This window comes from Budorcas taxicolor, chromosome 9 (assembly GCF_023091745.1).
Source record: "Budorcas taxicolor isolate Tak-1 chromosome 9, Takin1.1, whole genome shotgun sequence".
In the NCBI taxonomy this organism is placed as follows: domain Eukaryota; kingdom Metazoa; phylum Chordata; class Mammalia; order Artiodactyla; family Bovidae; genus Budorcas; species Budorcas taxicolor.
The window spans coordinates 44,036,612-44,058,619 of record NC_068918.1 but is presented as its reverse complement, the minus strand read 5'-3'; the positions used below and the strand labels follow the sequence as shown (position 1 = coordinate 44,058,619).

The following is a 22,008-nucleotide window of genomic DNA, read 5'->3' as shown; positions in this document are numbered from 1 at the left end:
ATTAAAGTAATTATATGATTTACAAACCAAATTGAGAAACTTTTGAGAAAAGGGGAAAAACTAACCAGATGTGGAATGAGGGGGAAATGGACACAAACTGGGATTGTCCCTGGCAAATTGATACACATGGTTACCTTCCCAGAGACCTATTCATAAGATGAAGTCCTCAGAAAGTCCCTAATATTGAGTTTATCTAAGTAATAAAAAATAGGTTGCTATTTTTTCTTAGTAGCAACTATTTTAGTAGCTACTGTTTAGTTGTACACAGTACAACCAGGATGTACCTCAGTCTCTTTACCTGTAAAATGGATATAATACTAATCTCTCGCCTACTTCATAACACTTCATTGAGATAAAAACCAAACAGTCACTCTGAGATATTAAATACTTTGCAAACGCAAAATGCTGAAGGTATCAACCCTAATGAAAACTATCATTAATTGGAGAGTTTGAGTTTTTCTTTTAAAGCCATTAAGAAATCAAGAAATGTTTGAAACTTTTTGAGGACTCATGAATAAAGGCAGAATCTATTTGACATATATACACATGTATGACACATCTTTATTATTTTTATTACATAAAAGAAGTTCTTTCCCCAAATACTCTGGCTCTCTTTTGGAGCAGGAAATGGCAACCCATTCCAGTATTCTTGCCTAGAGAATTCCATGGACAGAGGAGCCTGGCGGGCTACAGTCCCTGGAGGTGCAAAGAGCCGGACATGGCTGAGCAACTAACACATGGTTCTCTTTCCTCTAAATCTCTCTACAACTTCTACATAATTTTAAAGATTAAGATTTAAAAAATATGTATCTTGACAAAAGCAAATCATAAAAGAACTACTGGCAATATTAAAAGACAGACAATTCTAAATACAGACAATTCTTTCACTATCTTGACCCAGAACTAATAAAAGAAATAATGTCCTATGGAGTTCTCTGTATGAAACAGAAGAGTGATTTCAGCAATGGCAACTGAGGGTTGCACCAGTACAATTCAACACTACAATAGTAATAGTAATGATATATATTAATGTGGCTAGATTACCTACCATACTGGGAGTATGTGGGGGTCAACATCAACCACTACTGCAATGCACTGCTTATTGAAGTAAGTGTTAGTGGCAGTTCCAGCAAGCATTAATAACTTGAAAGCATATTACTTGAAGAGGCAGCACAATTTATTTCATGAGTATCCTATCATGGGCACCTATTATTATGATAGCCACTCAACAGGAACTCATGAAGTGCTTAACTAATTGCCATATTCATTTACAGTGATTTAAAATCAGAAATATGTATTTGGAAGAATTATGGTAAGAGAAAGAAAAATGCTTATGCAAAGACCTTTGAATTGTAGGTAATTTTTTTGAGTTCTTTGTTGTTCTAGTATTTTAATAACTAAAAGAAGTGAAACATAACCATATTAACTCCATTAAGATACTCAATAAGAGCACTTCTACAGTAATAATAGCATTTATCATTTTCCATACACCAGTATGGGAAGGACTCACAAGCATAAACAAAGGACATATGATCTTTCTCTGAGAAGCTCATTCTATTATTCTCTCTCAAAGAGTTAGTAAAATGCTTAAATACACTGAAACTGAGCAGTATATGGACTTGTCAGAGCACTTTCTGACTTAACATACTTTATCTTGGGCTCTCCTAAAGGATCTTTTATTACTAAGGGATACTTACAGGCCCTCTTAAGGCCCTTTCCATTTGTACAACACTATGTCAATACTAACTGACCCTCAAATTCCATGGATGATTTCTGGGCTCTGTCCAGTATTCCAAAAAGAGAAAAATAAGTGAAGTCCATCAAGGAACATGTGTCATAAAGCAGTGGTTTCCATACCTGATGGAGATTCACAGAGCTTTTCAAAAATAAGAATTCCCAAACTCCAGACCAGATTATAGTACTAAAACACAATCTCCAGATTTTAAAAAATCTGAATTTTTACAAGCTCACAGAGTCGGCCTGTTGATCAGACAGCTTTGTAATCATCCCCAGAAAAAAAGATCAATTTTGAAAATATAGACACATTGGTTTCAAGATTCTAGATGCTTACTTTATGGAACTAATGGGTTTATACAATACTATACTACTTTTGAAGATGGAATAAGTTATATACAAATAAGATTTCAAATGAATACATCAACCAGCTGGTTTTATTTCATAGTGCTTTTTAAATGAAAAGAAAAAAAAAGTTTCTAACTAGAAATTAACATACTAGTTAAAATCTGTCTTTTCATTTGAAGTAAACTTCATGATTGTTTAACAGATTAAAGTATCTTCCCCCAAAACTTCTCTAACTCATTTCTGGAGATGGAGGCTTTCCCTCTGGCAATCTTAAGAGATTTTAGTTATCACTTTTTAAAGATTTAGAAAGATCCAGCATGTCTCGTTTCAAAAGCTAAATTTATTTCTGTAGGATTATAATCTGATTTTCATTGTTTCTGCTCACTTTCTAATTTGTTTACCAAAAAGATATATTAACAATAATTTAAGAAAGTTTAAAAAAATAAAACCTTACCATTTCATCTGGTGTTCCATGGCGATCGAACTGATAAAATGATGCTACGTGAGTAATAATCCACCAACTAAAACCCAATGGGTCCCTGGGCTGGACTGTAAGCACAGATCTTCTTTGGTCATTTGATTTTTCAAAAAGTGTTCTGAGTAGTTTATTCAACCAGTTCCAAAATGACTATGGAAACAGAGGTATTATGATTCAGTTAAATTCAGACACTGATCCAGAAACCTTGATTTGGGTTGTTTCCTTCATATTTATAAGGAAATACAAAAGAATACAAAATACATATGTAAAACTTAGAGAATAATAAAAATACCCAGGTTAAAAATTAGAAAATGACTAGCTCTTGCAACTCCCACAATCACATCTTCTTCTCCCATCCAGGGATAACCATTATTCTGACTACTATATCATTCCCTAGTTTTGTAAGTTTTGCCACTTAAATATACAAGCCTTAATTAGACATTGTTTGGCTTCATCTTTTTTTATGTGTTTGTATTCTTAAGTAGCTTTGTTTCCATTCTTTGGTAACCTGATATATATCTTTTCATATCTTTTACTATCAGTTCCAAATTCTTCTTAACTTTGTTTTAGATTCTCTTATAAACAGCCTACAGTCTTTGACAGTATATGTTTTAAATGAGCAATCAGTAGTCCATTTGCAGTTACTGTAATGACTCAAATTTAGTTTTAAATCTACCACCTTATTCCGTATTTCTATTTATACACCTACTTCTTCCATCTACACCTTCTTCCTGCCTTCTTTTGGGCTGACAATTTCACTATTTTCCCCTTTATCACGCTGTTTAAGTTAAATAATCTACTTTGTCTTTTAGTGATACCCTAAAAACAACAGCATACATTCAAATATCTCGGTAAGTTCACATATATCTTGCTTTTCTCTTGGACTAAACAAAGACTTTAAAATACTCTCATTTATGCCCCACCCAATTTATAAGCTAGTATTACTGTGTACTTTATTTCTTAACCCCACTCAATTATAATTTATACAGAACATTTACCACTTTCATTACTCTCTTCCTTCCTATAGCTCAAATACCCTTCCTTTTCACTTTGGCATTATTATTATTCTACTAAATTTATCTTTCAGGATTCCCTTTAATTTTGCTTCATTGAAAACTGTTTCATCCAAGTCTTGAAAGATTGTGCTGGATGAAGAATTTTGTGTTGAAAATTAGTTTGTTTTAGTAAAATGATGATACCATTCCCACTGGCCACTATGGCTGTTGAGAAATCAGCTGCCAATCTGATTGCCATTCTTTTCAAAGCAGCATTTTTCTGTCAGAATGCTTTTAATCTCTTCCGTCTCCAATGTTATTAAAATTTAAGTTATTATTAAAATTATATAGAATATTTTCACTGTTCTAAAAGTCCCCTATGTTCTGCCCACCCCTAGAAGCCAATGATCTTTTTACTCTTTTCAGTTTTAGCTTTTAAAGAATGTCATGTAGTTGGAATCATACATTGTATAACCTTTCAGACTAGCTTCTTTCACTTAGTAATATGCATTTAAGGTTCCTATGGCAACCCACTCCAATATTCGTGCCTGGGAAATCCCATGGACAGAGGAACCTGGTGGGCTACAGTCCATGGGATTACAAGAGTCAGACACCACTGAGTGACTAAACCAATACCATCTCCACTATCATGTCTTTTCATGGCTTGATAGCTCATTTCTTTTTAGTGCTAAATAATATTCCATTGTCTGAATATACCACAGTTCATCATCCATTTACCTACTGAAGGATATCTTGGATGCTTCCAAGTTTTGGCAATTATAAAATAATTGATAAATGAAGCTGCTATAAACATTTATGTGCAGGTTTCTGTGCTGACAAGAGTTTTCCCTGGGTAAATACTAAGGAGCACAACGGTTGGATCAATATGTTAAGACCATGCTAAGGTTTGCAAGGAAAGGGCAAAATGTCTCCCAAAGGGGCTGTACCATTCTATATCTCTACCACAATGAATGAGTTTCTATTGTTTCACATTCTCAACAGCATTTAGAGTTGTCAGTGTTCCCAATTTTGGTCGTTCTAATAGGAATGGTATCTCTGTTCTTTCAGTTTACTTTTCCCTGAATTTGTAGTGTCTTTAAAGAAATTCAAAGCTCAGTTGAGCTTCTGACTCAGAGAGCGACAGAGTTTTTTAAATTTAAATTTATGGATAAAGTCTTGAAAATGTATATAGGAAGAAATCATTCTGAACTCCTAACTGAATAAGAATATAGAAACCACTTTCTTTAAGTATCATTTCACAATTAATTATTTGTTTACTTCTGCATATGGCTATTTCTCTTTTTCCCCTAATTCAGAACGCTTGAAATAAAATAAAGTCCCATTCTGAAGACCTGATTCAAAGTGAGGTAAAATAAAATTTGCCACCTTCCCCTTTGTGTTTTTCTTGCTCCCTCCTTGAAATAAGATACTGTAAAATTGATTAATAAATCTAAATCTGCCTCATTTCTTGACTAAATGTTTCCTGAATTACAAGAGCATTTTAAAAGTATTTTAGCCTAACGGATTCGTGATAGAAGAAAAAAAGAACTTGAGAAGATAAAATTATGAGTCAAATCTCATAACTGTCCTATAATTTTCATATTGCCAATTTAGGGTTAAAAATACAGTAAGTATTTAGTATTCAGTGCTGTTTATAAAGAAAACAACTTTGTAAGATTTTTCTTTGCCAAACCAATTGCATAAATTCAATATAAGGGTTAGTAACAATAACTAACAGTTTTATAACTTACTTCCGAGAGAGACCATTTACTTCTGTGATTAAGGAGGTGAATGAGTAGAACCCATAATTCTTTAATGCATGGACATGGGCAATGGTGACTCATTAATGCCTCAGAAGGCCTAACCTTCAGAAAAGAACCAAAAAGAGTAAATTACAAGATAGCAGAATTTTACATGCCACATATCTCCCCTCAAATGTTTTAAAAGATTGATTTTGATGACTTAAAATTTATGCTCAATTACATAAAATTGCTTATAAAAAACATACAATTTCATTAACTTTTAAAATAAATTTCCATGTAAAAACAAAAGTACACAATGAATTTATTCCCAACTTAATAAAAACCTGCTTTAACCATCTAGTCCAACGGAGAGCAAAGTTGTTCTGTAAAGGGCTAGACAGTAAATATTTGAGTCTTTAAAAGTGAAATAGCCTTTGTTACAACTATTCAATTCTGCCATTGTTCTGCAACTTTAGTCATAGACAATGGATGAAAAGGATGGGAATGTGTTCCAGTAAAACTTTATTTACAAAAAGTTGATGTGCCAGATTTGGCTACAGGGCCATGGTTTCCAAACCTTGATCTAATCCAACAACCAAATAAAAAGATTTCTAAAAAAATGATTAGTTTAAATTCACTGTAATTGAGACTAAAATTTTTTATAATTAAGCAAAATTAGGAATTCATAAAGACCAGACAATTTTACCACTTTTGTAACAAACATACTCTCAATGCTCCTAAATATACCCTCAAGTGGCATACAAAGAATATGCACTATATTTTTAAGGACAGCCAGACTTCTGAAATTCATAATGTGTTAATTATTTCACATATTATACAATTTTCTAACATAACATAGTAAAATAATCATCAAGATATTACTTTATATCTAGTTAACCTACTAATTACATTATAAATACAGACTAGATTTAGACAATACATAAAACATGATCTAAATTTTAAAAAATTAAAAATCCCAGTTTCCCATAGGTAACAGTTATGCTTGTAACCTGAAGTTTAGACAGTCAACAGATTTCCACTGACTAAAAATAAATGTATACCATAGCACTATTAAATCACTGCTTTAAGCACTACAATAAGTAATTTAGTAAAAACATATAATGTCCCCCAATTCTAGACCTTTCATGAAAACAAGCAAACAAAACCACTCTTTAAATGTGTCAACTAACTTTAGCTAAGTACTCATTTATTTTGTTATATATAACAACAGATTATTAAAGGACTGGTCTCTATTTGAAGGGAAATTTCCAATCATCATAAACACTGTCTTATTTATTTGACCAATAGAAAAGTGTTTTTTTTTTTAAAAAAAAAAGCTCTAAAACACTAATTCTAGCCTCTTTTAAATGTTTACCTCAAATTCCTTCCCCAACCAACTCCCAAATAAAAGTAATATAAAATTAGAATTAACAAGTCAATCATTTTAGGTTAAATTCTTATAGAACAAACCACACTCATTAAGTACTGACTACTGTCATTAAATACCAAAAATGCAAATAAACTCTTAAGGCATTACCTTGTCATACCTGTTGAGGGACAGGTTTATTAAATCACGAAGAAGATTTTCACAATGTTCTTCAAATAAGCTGACATTGGTTAAATTGTCACCTGCCAGATTCATAAACTGATGACTATATACAACTTGTTCTAAAAATGAAATAAATTATGTTTAAAACTACAGCAGATTTTACTAATTCAGAAGGAAGAAAGTGACTGTACACCTTTAAATTAACATAACAAAACTGCAACAGAAACAGTTAAAAGAAATTTTTTTCTGCAAATAAAATTTAAATGTGAAAACAATTCCTTTCTTATATGAGCAGTGATGTTTCAATCCTCCCAAGTACCATTTAATAGATTTTCTTTCCTTAATATGGCCATCTAAAGAGCAACAATGCAACAAAAGAAAAAAAATACAAGAAGGTAAATACTAGAAAATTTTACCTATATTTCTAACCAATAATGCCTTTAAAACATTCTTCTTTTAATACTGATAAACTAACCATGTGTAATTGTTTTTTGGCTCGAAAGAGAGCAAACCAAGGTAACAGATAACAAAATTTGTACCTGTGTCAGAATAAGTTCACCTAACTATTGCTTTAAAAAATATTATTTGAAGTAGAGTCAACATGAGAGAGGAAATGACATTTGTGTATACGATTCTATGTTCATATGTATCCATGTAAGTGCTCATGCATACACACGTATACATATATGTATTTTTGCATTAATTCATTTGAAAAATGGGTACTGAGGTATAGCATGTCTTTATAACCCAAATAATTAATAATTTACAACTAGATAATATTTATAAAGACCAAGAATAAATAGGCAACATGTGAAATAAAACTTTACCATCCATAATATATACAAACTACTTCAAATTAAAGAAAAACAGGAAAGAGTGAAACAAAAAATAATGCAACATATGTTTTGCAAAATATAATGAACAAATTAATAAAGCAAATATAAAGACAATAAAATTAAAGATGATCAACTTCACTGATAATCAGAAAATTGCAAAACAGATTCAATATCATTTTTCACATATAAGTTGGCAAAAAATAGAAATAATAATAGCTACTACTGGCAAGAGTATGAGGCAAAGATATGCTCATGGTTAAGTGTATAAAATTGGGGAAACTTAGTCTACAACACCAGAGCAGCATACACAACATTAGAAGTGCCATATGCTACTTCAGTTCAAAAAACCTATTGTACAAAATGGCTTGCACCGATGTATATACACACAAGGATGCTCAGTGAAATCTAATTTGTAATATTAAAATCAACAGAAATAACAGGAATATTAAAAAAGAGTTGGCTAAAATTATGATAGGTCCATAAGATCTATAACAAATGAATCAAGTAAAACTGTATGTACTAACGTGAACAGATCTCTAAAAGCACTATTAAATCAAACCCTCCACAGAACAATATGACACCACTTGTGGCTAGAAACAAGAACAAAAACCCTACCTATATATGTTTCTGTCTATGTATACTAACAGTAAGTATGGATGGACGGATAAGTGGACCATTCTTTCCAGTAGTTATCTCTAGAAAAGAGAAGGTAAGACCTTCACTTTCTAGTTTTGTTACTGTTTGATTGAAAATAATAATAACTAGAAAGCACTTACTTGTATAATCTTAAACAATTTAAACATGTTTAGATTCAAAAAAGGACATAAATCAGAAATCTATAAACTTACTCAATTTTTCACCAAGCATGTGAAGAATTTCCAGCACCAGCCAATGGATATCTAGGTGGAGATGCAGTAAATGCCATGATGGTGGGTAAAGCTGTGAATGATATTATCAGCTGAGACTGAAAACTCATAATGCTTCATTAGGTATTTTATAGCATGTCACAATAATCTGCCCTAAGCACAAGTTAACCTACCACTATTCAAAAGTGCAAGGGAAACCTCTGTCTTATTTGTTAAGAGGATTTTTTTCACTAGAGATTATTTAAAAGCAGGATATAGGATATACTCTTAACTGATGTTGAAGACCGACCCACCTCGGGGCTGGATAGGAACAGATTTTCATAGTAAAGGTAGCTACCAACTAAGAGATATTCTACTACAGCTGCAAACCAGTAAATGAATTTTTTTTAAACACCATTTTCATGATTTTATTTTAGACTTTAGCCAGGAAATATGGTTTGAAATGTAATGAGTACCTAGGAACGTCCATAAAATATTTTAAGAAGAAATCTTAAATCATTTAAGACACTACTGTCACGTCCATAAAGAAACTAAAGTTAAAAGTGGTGAAGAAATTTACCCCTCAATTCATTCCTTAGGATTCAAACCTAATTCTATTCGATTCAAAAGCCAGTGCTCTTTACTGTGCTGTGCAGGTTATCAATAAATTTTCTCCAATCAACATTTTGATTCACTAAAATACAATGATTCGTACTTTTTTATTAAGACATCTAAGAATGATGGAGAGGGATCTTGCCTTATCAAACACACAAACAAAACAAAACACTAGTAAAACAACACTGGCTCAGGAATAGATAATAAACTGCAAACATAGGAAGAGAGAAGTGGACACACATTCAAATCAGTGGGGAAAACGTGGGTCATTCAGTAGGAGTCAGGATGATTAACTTATTCATTTGCAAGATACTAGATTTCCTACTTCAAGGTATATTTTTTAAAAGATGAATTAGAGATAAATGTTAAAAAAAAAGTATGTATTTTACAAGAGCATAGGAATTATAGTAAAGAAAAAAATTGATAAATATAATTTTACAGAAAAAAATGATGTACCTAGCAAGTCAGCTTAATTGTTGAAAAAGATAAATGAAAATATTTGTAATACATAATACCAAGAGATAATATTACTAATTTTTAAAAGTCCCTTAAAAAGAATAAAAGACAGATGTTCAACTAGGAATACCAATTAAAGCATTTTCTTGCGTATGAGAAAGGGCAAAACGTAAGAAATACGTAAAGTCTTGAAAGATGCTATTTCATGATTTTTTGGTTTTGCTGATGTTTCAGAACAGTATTTCAGTATATGACTTTTTTGTTTATGTGCTGGTGATTCCATTCAAGTAACCTATATTTTCAACAAGTCTGTCTAATTAAAAGCCTATGAAAGGTAAAACTTAGTTTGAGGACCCTTGCATGCATCTTTTAATTTCTGCTTCTAGATAAATTATTTTTATTTTTCTTAAGCATTCAATGGATATTCAGAAAATAAAAGCCAGTCCAATTTACAGAGACTAAAAAGGAAAATTACCCTCCTCCTCACAATCCACCCATGAATCTTTATTAATCGACATGATTAAAAACAATTACCTAATTGGTTTCTATGGATTAGATATATTCACCTGTGAAAACAGCTGGAATTCTATTTACTTTTATTATCACATATATTGATCCCTGAAAAGCTGGGTTTTTAGTTGTTAAATTTCACAGAAATATAAACACCTTACTATACGTTATGTATTTTGGCAAAGACTCATTCCTAAAAGCTGAAGGAATTGGTGAAGTCAAAGAGAATAGACAGAACTCAGGAAATCCCATGGGGAATTATAATCTGTTACTCACAGAAGCTCACATTTTCCTATGGAGAATTTGTTCAATACATCTACAGGCTGGGTCATGCTAACAATACAATTTTTTAAAAAGCCAAAATTCAGAGAGAATAATTATCACAGACAGAAAAAAAATGGCAGGCATGGTCAAAACATTCATATTCTGAAAATATCTCAAAACCCAGAAAACATAACAATGTGGTTTTGAAAGCCTAACTTTTTAAAGGTGATGATCTTAAATCTTCCGATAAAATAAAATAGGGTTTGCCCATACCTTGATCAATGGGAGAGAGGATACGAATTTCAGAACATAAAGGTTATTTTATTTGCTTTGAAACTTTTAAGCATTTGCACTGTTACAAATTAGAATAGCTATCAGTGATTCAACATAAATGATTTCTAAGCCCTTAATGCAGTTTACTTTATTCAATTCTCCCAATAACTCCAGGAAGCTAAACCAACTGAAGCAAGAGGTGCTATTTGCCCAATGGCACATAATTAATAGGAGGAGGAGCCAGTATTTCAACTCATGCAGTCTGGTCCAAGAACTACACCCTTGACTAATTTCCCTCGTTCTTGAATGAATATTATGTGTGAGAAGAAAACAAAAACTGATACTTCAAAAATTAAATGTAACAAATCAAACCTTAGTGTGGTTTTGATTTACAAATGCTCCTGTATTCGTAGTGGGAAGTTCTGATAGGTGTCCTATATACAACAGTAACCCATGAAGCTCATCAACCAACACTGAGGGAAGTTGTGCCTCCAAAGTCTCGTAGGGATGGACAGGAACATGACTTTCAGCATTGTGTACTCGCAGGGACCTAAAACATGATGAGATCCAAAAGGCAATTAGAGTCTGGATAAATGTGCATTCAGAAATTCATGTATTATTCGTATTACTCATCTGACAGCCTACCTGAAGATGAAAACTTTAACATAATGAAGAAATGTTACGCAGAGCTGCCTAATATTGTGTGCTTTGCAATGCAGCGTTGATATCTTCCCTAAAACCAAAATAGGTAATGTTAATCATGGTTTAAAGAATCAGTGATCAGTGACAAAAAATTCTGTAAGCTGTATAAGCCAAAATTCTCTATCTTTTCATTTGTTTTAACTGATTCTCACTATCCTCCCGCCCTCCTCCCCCCAAAAAACTGCTCTTATTAAGGTCACCAATGAAACCAATGTTGTCCAATTCAATGACACCACCTGTCTTCAATTAACTTGCCCTTACAGAAGTATTCCCTACACCTGGCTCATCGATACCATATGCTGCCAGTCTTCCTTCCTCCTCACTTTCCTATAATTCTCATGTTTTCTCTGCTTTTGTTTTCTGGCTGACTCATTTTCCCTAGAGTGGTTATGAGTGTTTTACACATAGTAACCACTCAGATAATTTTTGCTGATGTAAATAATGAAGTAAGGGAAAGATGGCATGGGTTCAGGCTGGATGAAAAACAGGAATAAGTGATAGGCAGCCTTACAAGTCATTATGAGTTTTGATTTCATGCTAATACAGTAGATGACCTTTCACTGGGTTCTGATTTAGGAGGAAGAGGAATTGATATATATTTAAAGCAGGTTTTGTACTCAAGATTATAGAAGGGCTAAGGAGGATGTGTTAAGAGACCTGTAGCAGTAATTCAAGAGATCACAGGAAAATGGATAGGCTAAAAGTATATTTTGATCATAAACCTACTGGGAATCTGATGGATTAGATGAGTTTAAAGGAAATGAAAGAATCAAGAATGACTTATAGGCAACTGTTAGAATCAGGTAATAAGTGGAGAAAACATGGGCAGCATGAGCTGGTTTTGGAGGACATCATGGACGTACTCGGATTGAGCAATCCAAGGACAGACGTTAGGCAGTTTGACATGCAAAGCCTGGAATGCAAAGGAGACTGGAATGTTTCAGCTTCTGGTGTTGTTACCATTTAGAAATAAAGGAACTGATGAGATGGTACATGTAGGAAAAGATGTACAGAGAGGAGACTCGAGGAGCCTGATTACTAGCAATAGATCTGAGGAGGAAGGGGCTTCCCTGATAGTTCAGTTGCTAAAAAAACCCGCCTGCAATGCAGGAGACTATGGTTCAATTCCTGGGTTGGGAAGACCCACTGAAGAAAGGATAGGCTACCAACTCCAGTATTCCTGGGCTTCCCTTGTTGCTCGTCTGGTAAAGAATCCTCCTGCAATGCGGGAGGACCTAGGTTGACCCCTGGATTGGGAAGATCCCCTGGAGAATGGAAAGGCTACTCACTCCAGTATTTTGGTCTGGAGAATTCCATGGACTCTATAGTCCTGCTGCTGCTACTGCTGCTAAGTTGCTTCTGTCATGTCCGAATCTGTGTGATCTCTGTGAGATCCCCCATCCCTGGGATTCTCCAGGCAAGAATACTGGAGTGGATTGCCATTTCCTTCTCCAATGCATGACAGTAAAAAGTCAAAGTGAAGTCACTCAGTCGTGTCTGACTCTTAGTGACCCCATGGACGGCAGCCCACCAGGCTCCTCCGTCTATGGGATTTTCCAGGCAGGAGTAACAGAGTGGGTTGCCATTGCCTTCTCTGACTCTATAGTCCATGGGGTCGCAAAGGACACAACTAAGTGACTTTCAGTTTCGCTTTTGAGGAGGAGCCGAAATAAAAGAGGCAGGAAAAGGAGGAAAAGCAAACAAAACCCCTTACTATAGGCAACAAATTATTATTCATACTAAACATAAAGAAAAACCTAGTTTAAAATTTGTATTCAAATGAGCAAACATGGATACCATTTTGGCAAAACCAACACGAATGTAAGTGTAAACATACTGTGCATGTATCTGCTAAGTCACTTCAGTCATGTCTGACTTTGTGCGACCCCATAGATGGCAGCCCACCAGGTTCCCCGTCCCTGAGATTCTCCAGGCAAGAACACTGGAGTGGGTTGCCACTTCCTTCTCCAACGCATGAAAGTGAAAAGTCAAAGTGAAGTCGCTCAGTCGTGTCCAGCTCTTAGCGACCCCATGGATTGCAGCCCACGAGGCTCCTCCATCCACGGGATTTTCCAGGCAAGAGTACTGGAGTGGGGTGCCATTGCCTTCTCCAGTGCATGTATCTACGTATCAGCAAGTGCAATGCACTTCCACAGCTTAACTCTACTTTGCTTACAAAAGTCATAATAATCCCCCAGTGTCATAATTCTCAGCCCAAAAAGGCAGTACTCTTAAAAAAAGAACTGCTATGAACTGCTGCATCTAGCCAAAATGGGGTAAAGGAAATCACACTTACTCATCTCTCATCTTAAACTTAAGTATTAAGTATTCTTAAAAAAAAAAAAAAATCCATAAAACAAGAGTTTTCAGGCATTGGACAAAGGCAACACAAGACTGCTAATCCAGAGAGGAGATGAGTTCCAAGACTATACCAGCTTCCCACTAGAGACAGTTTCCAGGCTGCAGCACAGGGGCAGAGAATTCAGAGCCCAGATCACTGATTTTAGAAAACATGAGATCTGAGTGCAGGGCAAAAGTACCAAAGAAGAAAAAAAATGGCTACACAAAAAAGAACCTGGAGATGTGTAGAGGGTCCCTTTTGAGTCTTTGACTAAGTACTGATCTGCAGGCCAGAGAAAAATACCAGAAAACAATTCCCTACAAAGCTTATGAAGATCAAGGAACAGCTTAAGTTCTCACCAAGAATTTTAAAAAAGTAATAAACCAGAAAAAATCCTCAGAAGCCTTACTAGAGCTGAATTAACATTAGACTAAAGGCTACTTTTTAAAAGTCCTAACAAAATTTACAAGCTTCAAAAATCCAATGGATTACAAGTACTCAACAATGACCCAGGACAAAATTCAACACTAGTTTTAGGAATACAAGAAAATTCAGAAAGCAGCCATGAAAAGCTACAAAGTCCATCATACAAGAAAAAATTACTAAATGTTCAAAAAACCAGAATATATCCTAAAACTATGAGGAAAAAGTCAATAAAAACAAACCCGGAAATGACAATGATGAAAGAATCTGTAGTTAAAGTTAAAAACAGCAGCTGTAGATATACTCCATATGTTAAAGACAGATTAAAAAAATACACGAACAGAAATGGAAAACATAAAAAAAATCCAGATGAAATGTCTAGAGACAAAAAAATACAATGCTAAAAAAGGAATAACATTAACAGCTATATTTAATACCAGGCAGCAGTAAAAATAATAATGATAACATTATATTATGTATACTATTTTGCCTCAACAGGAAAGCAATCCTTGGAGTATAATCAACAGGAGAACAAGAACCATGTGTACATCAGTAACTGACCCTAAGGGCTTTCTGGAGAGGGCTGAGGGCCAAGGGTTTACAGGAGTTTACCAACAAACCCCTGGTACAGCTTGCATGGGAGGAGTAAGCTGATGTGTGTGTGCTATGTGCTCAGTCGTGTCCAACTCTTTGCAATCTCATGGACTGTAGCCCACCAGGTTCATCTGTCCATCGAATTTTCCAGACAAGAACAGTGGAGCGGGTTGCCATTCCCTACTTTAAAGGATCTTCCCAAGCCAAGGATGGAACCTGGGTCTCTTGTATGGGCAGATTCCTTACCACTGCACCACCTGGGAAGCCCAAGCTGACATTGGTTAGTTTTCAATATTGCTAACCTGCCCAATAAATCTGTCATTGTGTTTTTTTTAAGCAACTAAAGGGGCCAAAATGCCAGTGTAACAAGTAACCATTTCAACAAATGACCCAGTAGTGATTTTAGGTCCATAACTGCTTTTCAAGGAATAATCCTGCATAATAAATGCCTTCCACAAACCCAATTTAATTGTCATTCTATATAGTAAAGTATTTTCGCTGTTTCCACTACAATCTTGTAGAGGCTCCCCAGGGGTTTAAAAGTAAAATTGTGCCTTTTTGGCACTGCTTACAAAGACACCTATAATTGCCTCCCTTCCAAAAATTAATTCCTAACATAGTCCAACCTACATAATCACCACTTAACTCCCTGTTCTCCCAGCTTTTATGTTTTTACACATGTCAAATGTCTTTGTCACAAAGTTGTTTCATACCTGAACTCAGCCTATCCCCAACACTTCTCCACAAGCTTTTGCCTGGCCAAGTCCTCCTCATCCTTGAAGCCCCAGACCTGGTATCATTCAGTGATGTGCACATAAACAGATAAACCCCTCGGTTCCTGTAGCAACTTGCACGTGTCTTTATTATTACACTTTTCCATGTACTGTGCCAATTCTGCTTGTTGATCTGTTTTACTCAACTGCAAACTTCAGTAGCATAATTTTCCTCTCTGATGCATCAGCTCCTTGCACATGAAGGAGGGACTTGGGTGACAACAGAACAGGAATATTCAATATTTACTGAGGACCAACTGAGAAAGCAGAACAGCCCTGGCAGCAGACAACAATTAAGGCCATGGAGTTTCCTAATGAAATTAAACAGCCATACATTATCAAAAATAACCACACAAAGTCACTCCATGATTTTGGTGAAACAAGAAAAAACAAACCGCCTCAGTAATCATGTTTGACACACACAGAAACAGGGCAGTACACAACCACGCGAAAACAAAGTCCAAGAACAGAATATCCCCTTCTTCCAGCTAAGATGACTATTGCTTCATCACTAACTAGAACCTACCACTGCCTCCTTTTGTTCCACCTTCTAAAGAAAAATTTAAAATTACCAAGTTGCTCCAGCTTCTTAACAGCATCAAATCCAGAATAAAGCCTGAAACTCGACCCAAAATTAGTCTGCGCAAGCACATACCCTACACAAGCCCCCCCCTAATTCCGCTTGCTGAGAGGCCCCAACTGTTCCTCATGATGCGTTTCTCTCCCTTGCCTCCTAAGCTAATAAAACCACTTTTTTGACCAAAGGTGTGTTTCGCATGATCTGTGGTTGCTGGGCATAACAACAGATCCTAGGCTAACCACCTAACATGCATTATGCCATTTAGTCCTCATGAGAACTCTGTGAGGTGGGAACTATTACCTGGTGTGAGGCCTGAAATTAGCCAGGGCTGGAATCCAGGCTGACCACACAGTCATGATTCTGAAGTCTATACTGAACTGAAACTATTCAAAGGAGAGGCAGCTAGCCTGTACTGAAACACACTGCCCTTCAATTCCCTTCACTACCTTAAAATTACACCAATTACCCCACAATAAAAACAAAAACGGAAAGCAGGAAAGGAAAACAAGAACGTAGGCATGAGGTCTGGCACTTTACATTTCCATCACACTCCCCACCCCCAAAGCAAGTTACTATCTCACTTCAGAGATGTTTGGCCTTAAAACAATCTTACTTGCAGATTTGGAAAAATACCATAAATTTCATATAGGAGCAAAATTTAGGTGTCATACTTTTTCTGAACACTAAATATAACTGTCTCCTGAATTTCTAAACTAACACTTCCTTCACCTTATGATGATATCCAGTGACACATCATAGAGAGAGCCATTTCTTTTTGTCTTTAAACACACTTAAAACTTACCAAAATCACAGCTGGCCTGTAATAAGGTTTCCAAGTTGTATAGCTGTTGCCTAATTTAAAAAATGTAGGGGTAAGAATTAGTTTTTGAGTAGTTTAAAGTATGTAACAATTAGTTACAGATAGTGTTTCCAAATCTTTTACACAGCTTCAATGCCTCTCATCCCTGAATAATGTTTGATGCTTCATGAATGTTTACTAGCATCACCTTCAGGTAGTAAACACTTTGAGAGAAGATAAAACATGCCTATCTATGTCTGTCCTCCCAAAAACATCTAAGAGATACACTTATCTCAAAAATTAAATATCATAGATTTCAACATCAAGAAGATACTGTTTATATCTCTAAGAAGTTTAACATAGTTACATTAAACATCCTAGGTTAACAGTTACATAGGAAATGTTAAACTGTGTCATATAATTACACAATAGGAGTTCTTAAAAGGAATAGAATATGTAATGTAGACTAATCAGGGAAAATTTTAATTTATGATGTTCCACCTGAATTTCTCACAATAATCTTCTCTTGCAATTCTCTTCCTAGTTGCCTTTTTTAACTCCCTAAAGACGGAGCCATATTTATAACCTATGTCCTGGATAAGACTAAACTCATTCTTTAATGTTTAAGATTATACACAATCACTCAGACTGTTTTCCCAACAAAACATGTAACATGGCACAGGTCCCATGGGATCAGGGTAAGAGGAGAAATCACTCAGCCTTTCTATTTTCATTTAAATGTATCATGTATACATTTTTTTAATTATGTAAGTTTCAAGTATATAGCACTGTAATTCCACATCTATGAATACTACCACATGAGCACCATCACAAGTCTAATTACTCTCCATCACCATACAGTTCACTCAATTCACCTTTTTCACCCACATCCTCAACTCCTTCCCCTCTAGTAACCACTAACTGGTTTTCTGCATCTGAGTTTGTTTTATTGTTTGTTCATTTGCTTTATTTAGATTCCATGTGAAGTCACAGTATTTATCACTCTCTGGCTTATTTCACTATGTATAATACCCTCGAGGTCCATCCATGTTGCTGCAAATGGCAGGATTCCATTCGTTATTAAATCTGAATGATATTCCATTGTGTATATATATGTATGCATATATAATTTTAAAAATGTATATATATAAATGTATATACACATACATTTAAAATTTCTTCATCCATTTATCCATTGAAAGATGCATAGGTTGTTTCTATATCTTCATATCCTGACTACTAAAAATAATGCTACAATGAATACAGGAGATGAATATATCGTTTCAAATTAGTGTTTCTATGTCCTTTGGATAAATACCCAGAAGTGGAATAGCCAGGTCATAGGGTAGCTCTATCTTAATTTTTTAAAACCTCCATACTGTTTTCCATAGTGGCTGCAGTGATTTACATTCTCACCAACAGGGCACAAGCGTTCCCTTTTCTCCGTATCTTCTTCATTTTGTTATTTCTTTTCTTTTTGATAACAGTCAGATGTGAGGTGACATCATTTCCTTAAGTCATGCTGAACATCCTTTCATGTGCCTGTTGGCTGTCTCCAATTATTCTTTAGAAAAATATCTATTCAGATTCTCTGCTCATTTTTTCAGATTTTTTTTTGTTGTTGAGCTAAATGAATATTAACCCCTTATATAAACCAAATATATGACTCGCAAAGAGTCGGACACAACTGAGCGACTGAACTGATTGATGACTTGCAAATACCTTCTCCCCTCCAGTAGGTTGCCTTTTCACTTTGATGATTGTTTGCTGTGCGTAGTTTTTTAGCTTGATGTAGTCACATTTATTTATTTTTTGCTTGTTTCCCTTGCCTTTGGAGTCAGAGCCAGAAAAACATTGCTAAGACTAATGTCAATGAGATCACTGCCTTTATTTTCTTCTAGATATTTTATTGTTTCAGGTCTTATATTCAAGCTTTTAATCCAGTTGGAGTTAATTTTTGTGTATAAGATGGTGGCCTGGTTTCAGTCTTTTATCTGTGATTGTCTAATTTTCCCAACACCATTTATTGAAGAGACTGCCCTTTCTTTATTGTATGTTCTTTGCTTCTTTGCCATAAATTAACTGTCTCTATTTAGGTGTTGATTTATTTCTGTTATCTCACTTCTGTTCCATTCATCTATATGTCTGTTTTTATGCCAATAACATGATGTTTGTTTACTATACCTTGGTAATATAGTTTGAAATCAGAAAGTGTGATGACTCCAGCTTTGTTCTTCTTTCTCAGGATTGTTTTGGCTATTTGGGATCGTTTGTGCTTTCAGGTAAACTTTAGAATTACCATTCATAATATACATTCTTAATGTATTTTGAGACTATTTGCCTTTGATAAGTAACTTCAAATCTCAAATATGAATTATGGACTGGGTTTTAAGTAATAATGAATCATTTCAATTTAATTAATTGTGATAATGAGTAATGTTTAATTTTTTTTTTAAGTTCATATTTTTAAGAGATAAATATTGAAGTATTTAAGGGTGAGATGGTATGACACCTGGAATCTACTTTTAAAATATTTAAGCCAAAGGTAGACGGAAAGGGATAGAAGAAAATGTGATAAAACCATGCTGTTTATCATAACTGAGGGAAGGTATGTGAGGGTTCACTATGCTATTCTCTCTCTATTTGAGTATGTTTAAAATTTTCATTAACATTTTTTAATGCTGTCCAGATTCATTAATCATATTTCTATCACACAGTCTGGAAAGTGTGAGTTCATTCTCTAAAGATTACTGAAAAATTATGTCTATTAAGCAGCCCTAATGCTAGGAAAGACCGAGGACAGGAGAAGGGGGGTGACAAAGGATGAAGTGGTTGAATAGGATCATTGACTCAATGGACATGAGTCTGAGCAAAGTACAGGACATAGAGAAGGACAGGGAGGCCTGGTGTGCTGCAATCCACAGGGTCACAAACAGTCAGACAGGACTGAGCGACTGAACAACAAAAAGCAACAAAAGTATTTTATTTTTCTTCCAAAGTTATGGTATACTTCAAAGCCTTAAATATTAGTTTTCAATAAATGATGTCAAATATGTGGGGGTGTTCAGTCATGTCCAACTCTTTGTGACCCTATGTACTGTGGCCCACCAGGCTCCTCTGTCCATGGGATTTCCCAGCCAAGGATACTGGAGTGGGTTGCCATGTCCTCCTCCAGGGGTTCTTCCAGACCCAAGGATTGAACCCATGTCTCCTGCGTTTCCTACACTACAGGCAGATTCTTTACTACTGAGCCACTGTAGAAGCCCAATGTCAAATACAACAGAATAAAAATTCTGCAAAACCACTAAAAGAATAAACCCATTAAAACCATTACTCCATTAAGCATTACTGCTTAAGTGTTGTTGCTGATAAGATAACCAGGTAAGCAGCAATCAAACTCCTACAGGTGTTTTTGTAATGTTAGTATTAGAAACCACCCAGAAATGCAACTTAAAACTGAATAGCAAAACAAAACAAAACAAAACAAATTGAACAGCATATTCACTCAATGGCAGTTTTTAAAAAAAGACAAAACATACCTGAATAGATGAAAGAGAACTCTAGATGAATTCACTAATGCTGTTTCAGTAACCCACTCAATGCCAAATAGTTCCACTGTATCCTCTTCAAAATTAGTTGGTAAAGGATCAAGATTCAAAATTACTCTGAAATAAAAATTCTGATTCAATTGCATAAAATGTATGCTATATCTCATACTATAGCAGGAGTTTCTGGCATTATATGAACCCATATTAACAAAGACATGTCAGCAATAATGTTAAAAGTCAGGTAACGCCTTGGTACCTTGTATCTCACTAATACTACAAATGAACTATATTAAGAATTCAACCCTGTATTATGATTTTTTAAAAACAAAAGGTTAACTAAACAGCACTATAACTTGAGGGAAAAAGGTGGAACATACTTTCCATAGGGAACATACTTTCACCTGCGTTCAACAGTGGTCTTCAGTTGTAGAATTTCACCCTTTGAAGGGACATTTAATTTTTAAAACAGTTGAAGTTATTCTGAGCCATGTCTAAAGAAGGGCATAATCAAGTTGAATAACATCTTTTAAGGTCTGAAAGAAGGTACAATTGTAAAAATCAACAAAAATGTTTTCTGTTCTGAATAAAACTGCCTCAGCAGGTATTTCCAAAATATTTCAATAACAGCAGTTTTACTGAAATATGAATATCCAACTGTTCAAACAAGAGATTGGAAGGATATTTCTGTGAATTTACACAATCTGGAGCATTTACTCGAAAGTTAAAAAAAAGAAAGCTTAAAAAAAAAGACCTATAAGATTTCTGTACGTATAAATATACAGAATTAGAAGACTCAGGGGCAACAAAAAAAATGTGCCACTTCAAAAAGCCCAGATAGTTTATAATTCACTTTAAGTAAAAGGTAAATCTAGTGTCCAGCTCCCTACTCCAAAGCTGAGGCAGCGGTGAGGTAAAGGGAACAGCAGGTAGCGAGGAAATTATCCTTCCAAAATCTTTCAGGTATGTGTATGCTCTAACAAGAAACCAACAGAACTATTAACGTGCATTAACGTGTATGGTAATTCGAGCCGATTTGCAAAAACAGTGCCTGATGAACATTAAAGTTTAATTGACTTAAGTCTTAATTAAATAACATACCTAAACAGACTCCTAAACTCTGAATAGGGAAAAACTGTTTCCGATTTTTTTTAACCTACCGCTTAAGAGCTCCGCTGGAAAGGTAGGACTCTCCAGAAAAATGTCTTCCTCCTCCTCTGTTGTCAAAATCACAAGAAAAGCAAGGGGGGTTGCACCATTCTGTCTTCAGTTCCAGTTCCAAGCTGTCGGTCAGAAACGTGGACGCAGGGGGACAGTTATCCATTGTCTACCATTTCCTGAAATTTTTGGAGTTCATTAATGACTATCAGTAAGGGCTCCAAAGAAGTTGTGATGTGATTCCTGGAGGTGGGGAGGGCCAAGAGATTTGGGGTGACCTCAGAAAGTTCCCCAAACGCCTCCCATCCTAGCACACAGGAAAAAAACGAGAAGCGAAATAAATCCTCAATAAATATATACCGCCCCCAACCCGCCCCTGCCCACCGACGCCCCTAGATCAAGGCTGTAAGAATTTAGACTGCGCCCCGGACTGGCTGTGGCAGAAACT

The 22,008-nt window shown here is 35.0% G+C and overlaps 1 protein-coding gene across 1 annotated transcript in view; it reads right to left on the bottom strand.

Moving 5' to 3' along the window:
* MMS22L (MMS22 like, DNA repair protein) overlaps nt 1–21,726 on the bottom strand; it is a 121,037-nt gene extending 99,311 nt beyond the window's left edge. Inside the window, exons 1-9 of the mRNA XM_052645943.1 lie at nt 21,563–21,726; nt 20,397–20,522; nt 16,861–16,910; nt 11,291–11,378; nt 11,018–11,195; nt 8,531–8,621; nt 6,835–6,965; nt 5,307–5,420; nt 2,537–2,710 (exon numbers count right to left, since the gene is read on the bottom strand). Coding sequence (XP_052501903.1) covers nt 2,537–2,710; nt 5,307–5,420; nt 6,835–6,965; nt 8,531–8,621; nt 11,018–11,195; nt 11,291–11,378; nt 16,861–16,910; nt 20,397–20,522; nt 21,563–21,726 — 1,116 coding nt within the window. The remainder of the gene's footprint in view (nt 1–2,536; nt 2,711–5,306; nt 5,421–6,834; nt 6,966–8,530; nt 8,622–11,017; nt 11,196–11,290; nt 11,379–16,860; nt 16,911–20,396; nt 20,523–21,562) is intronic.
* Nucleotides 21,727–22,008: the final 282 nt, after the last annotated feature.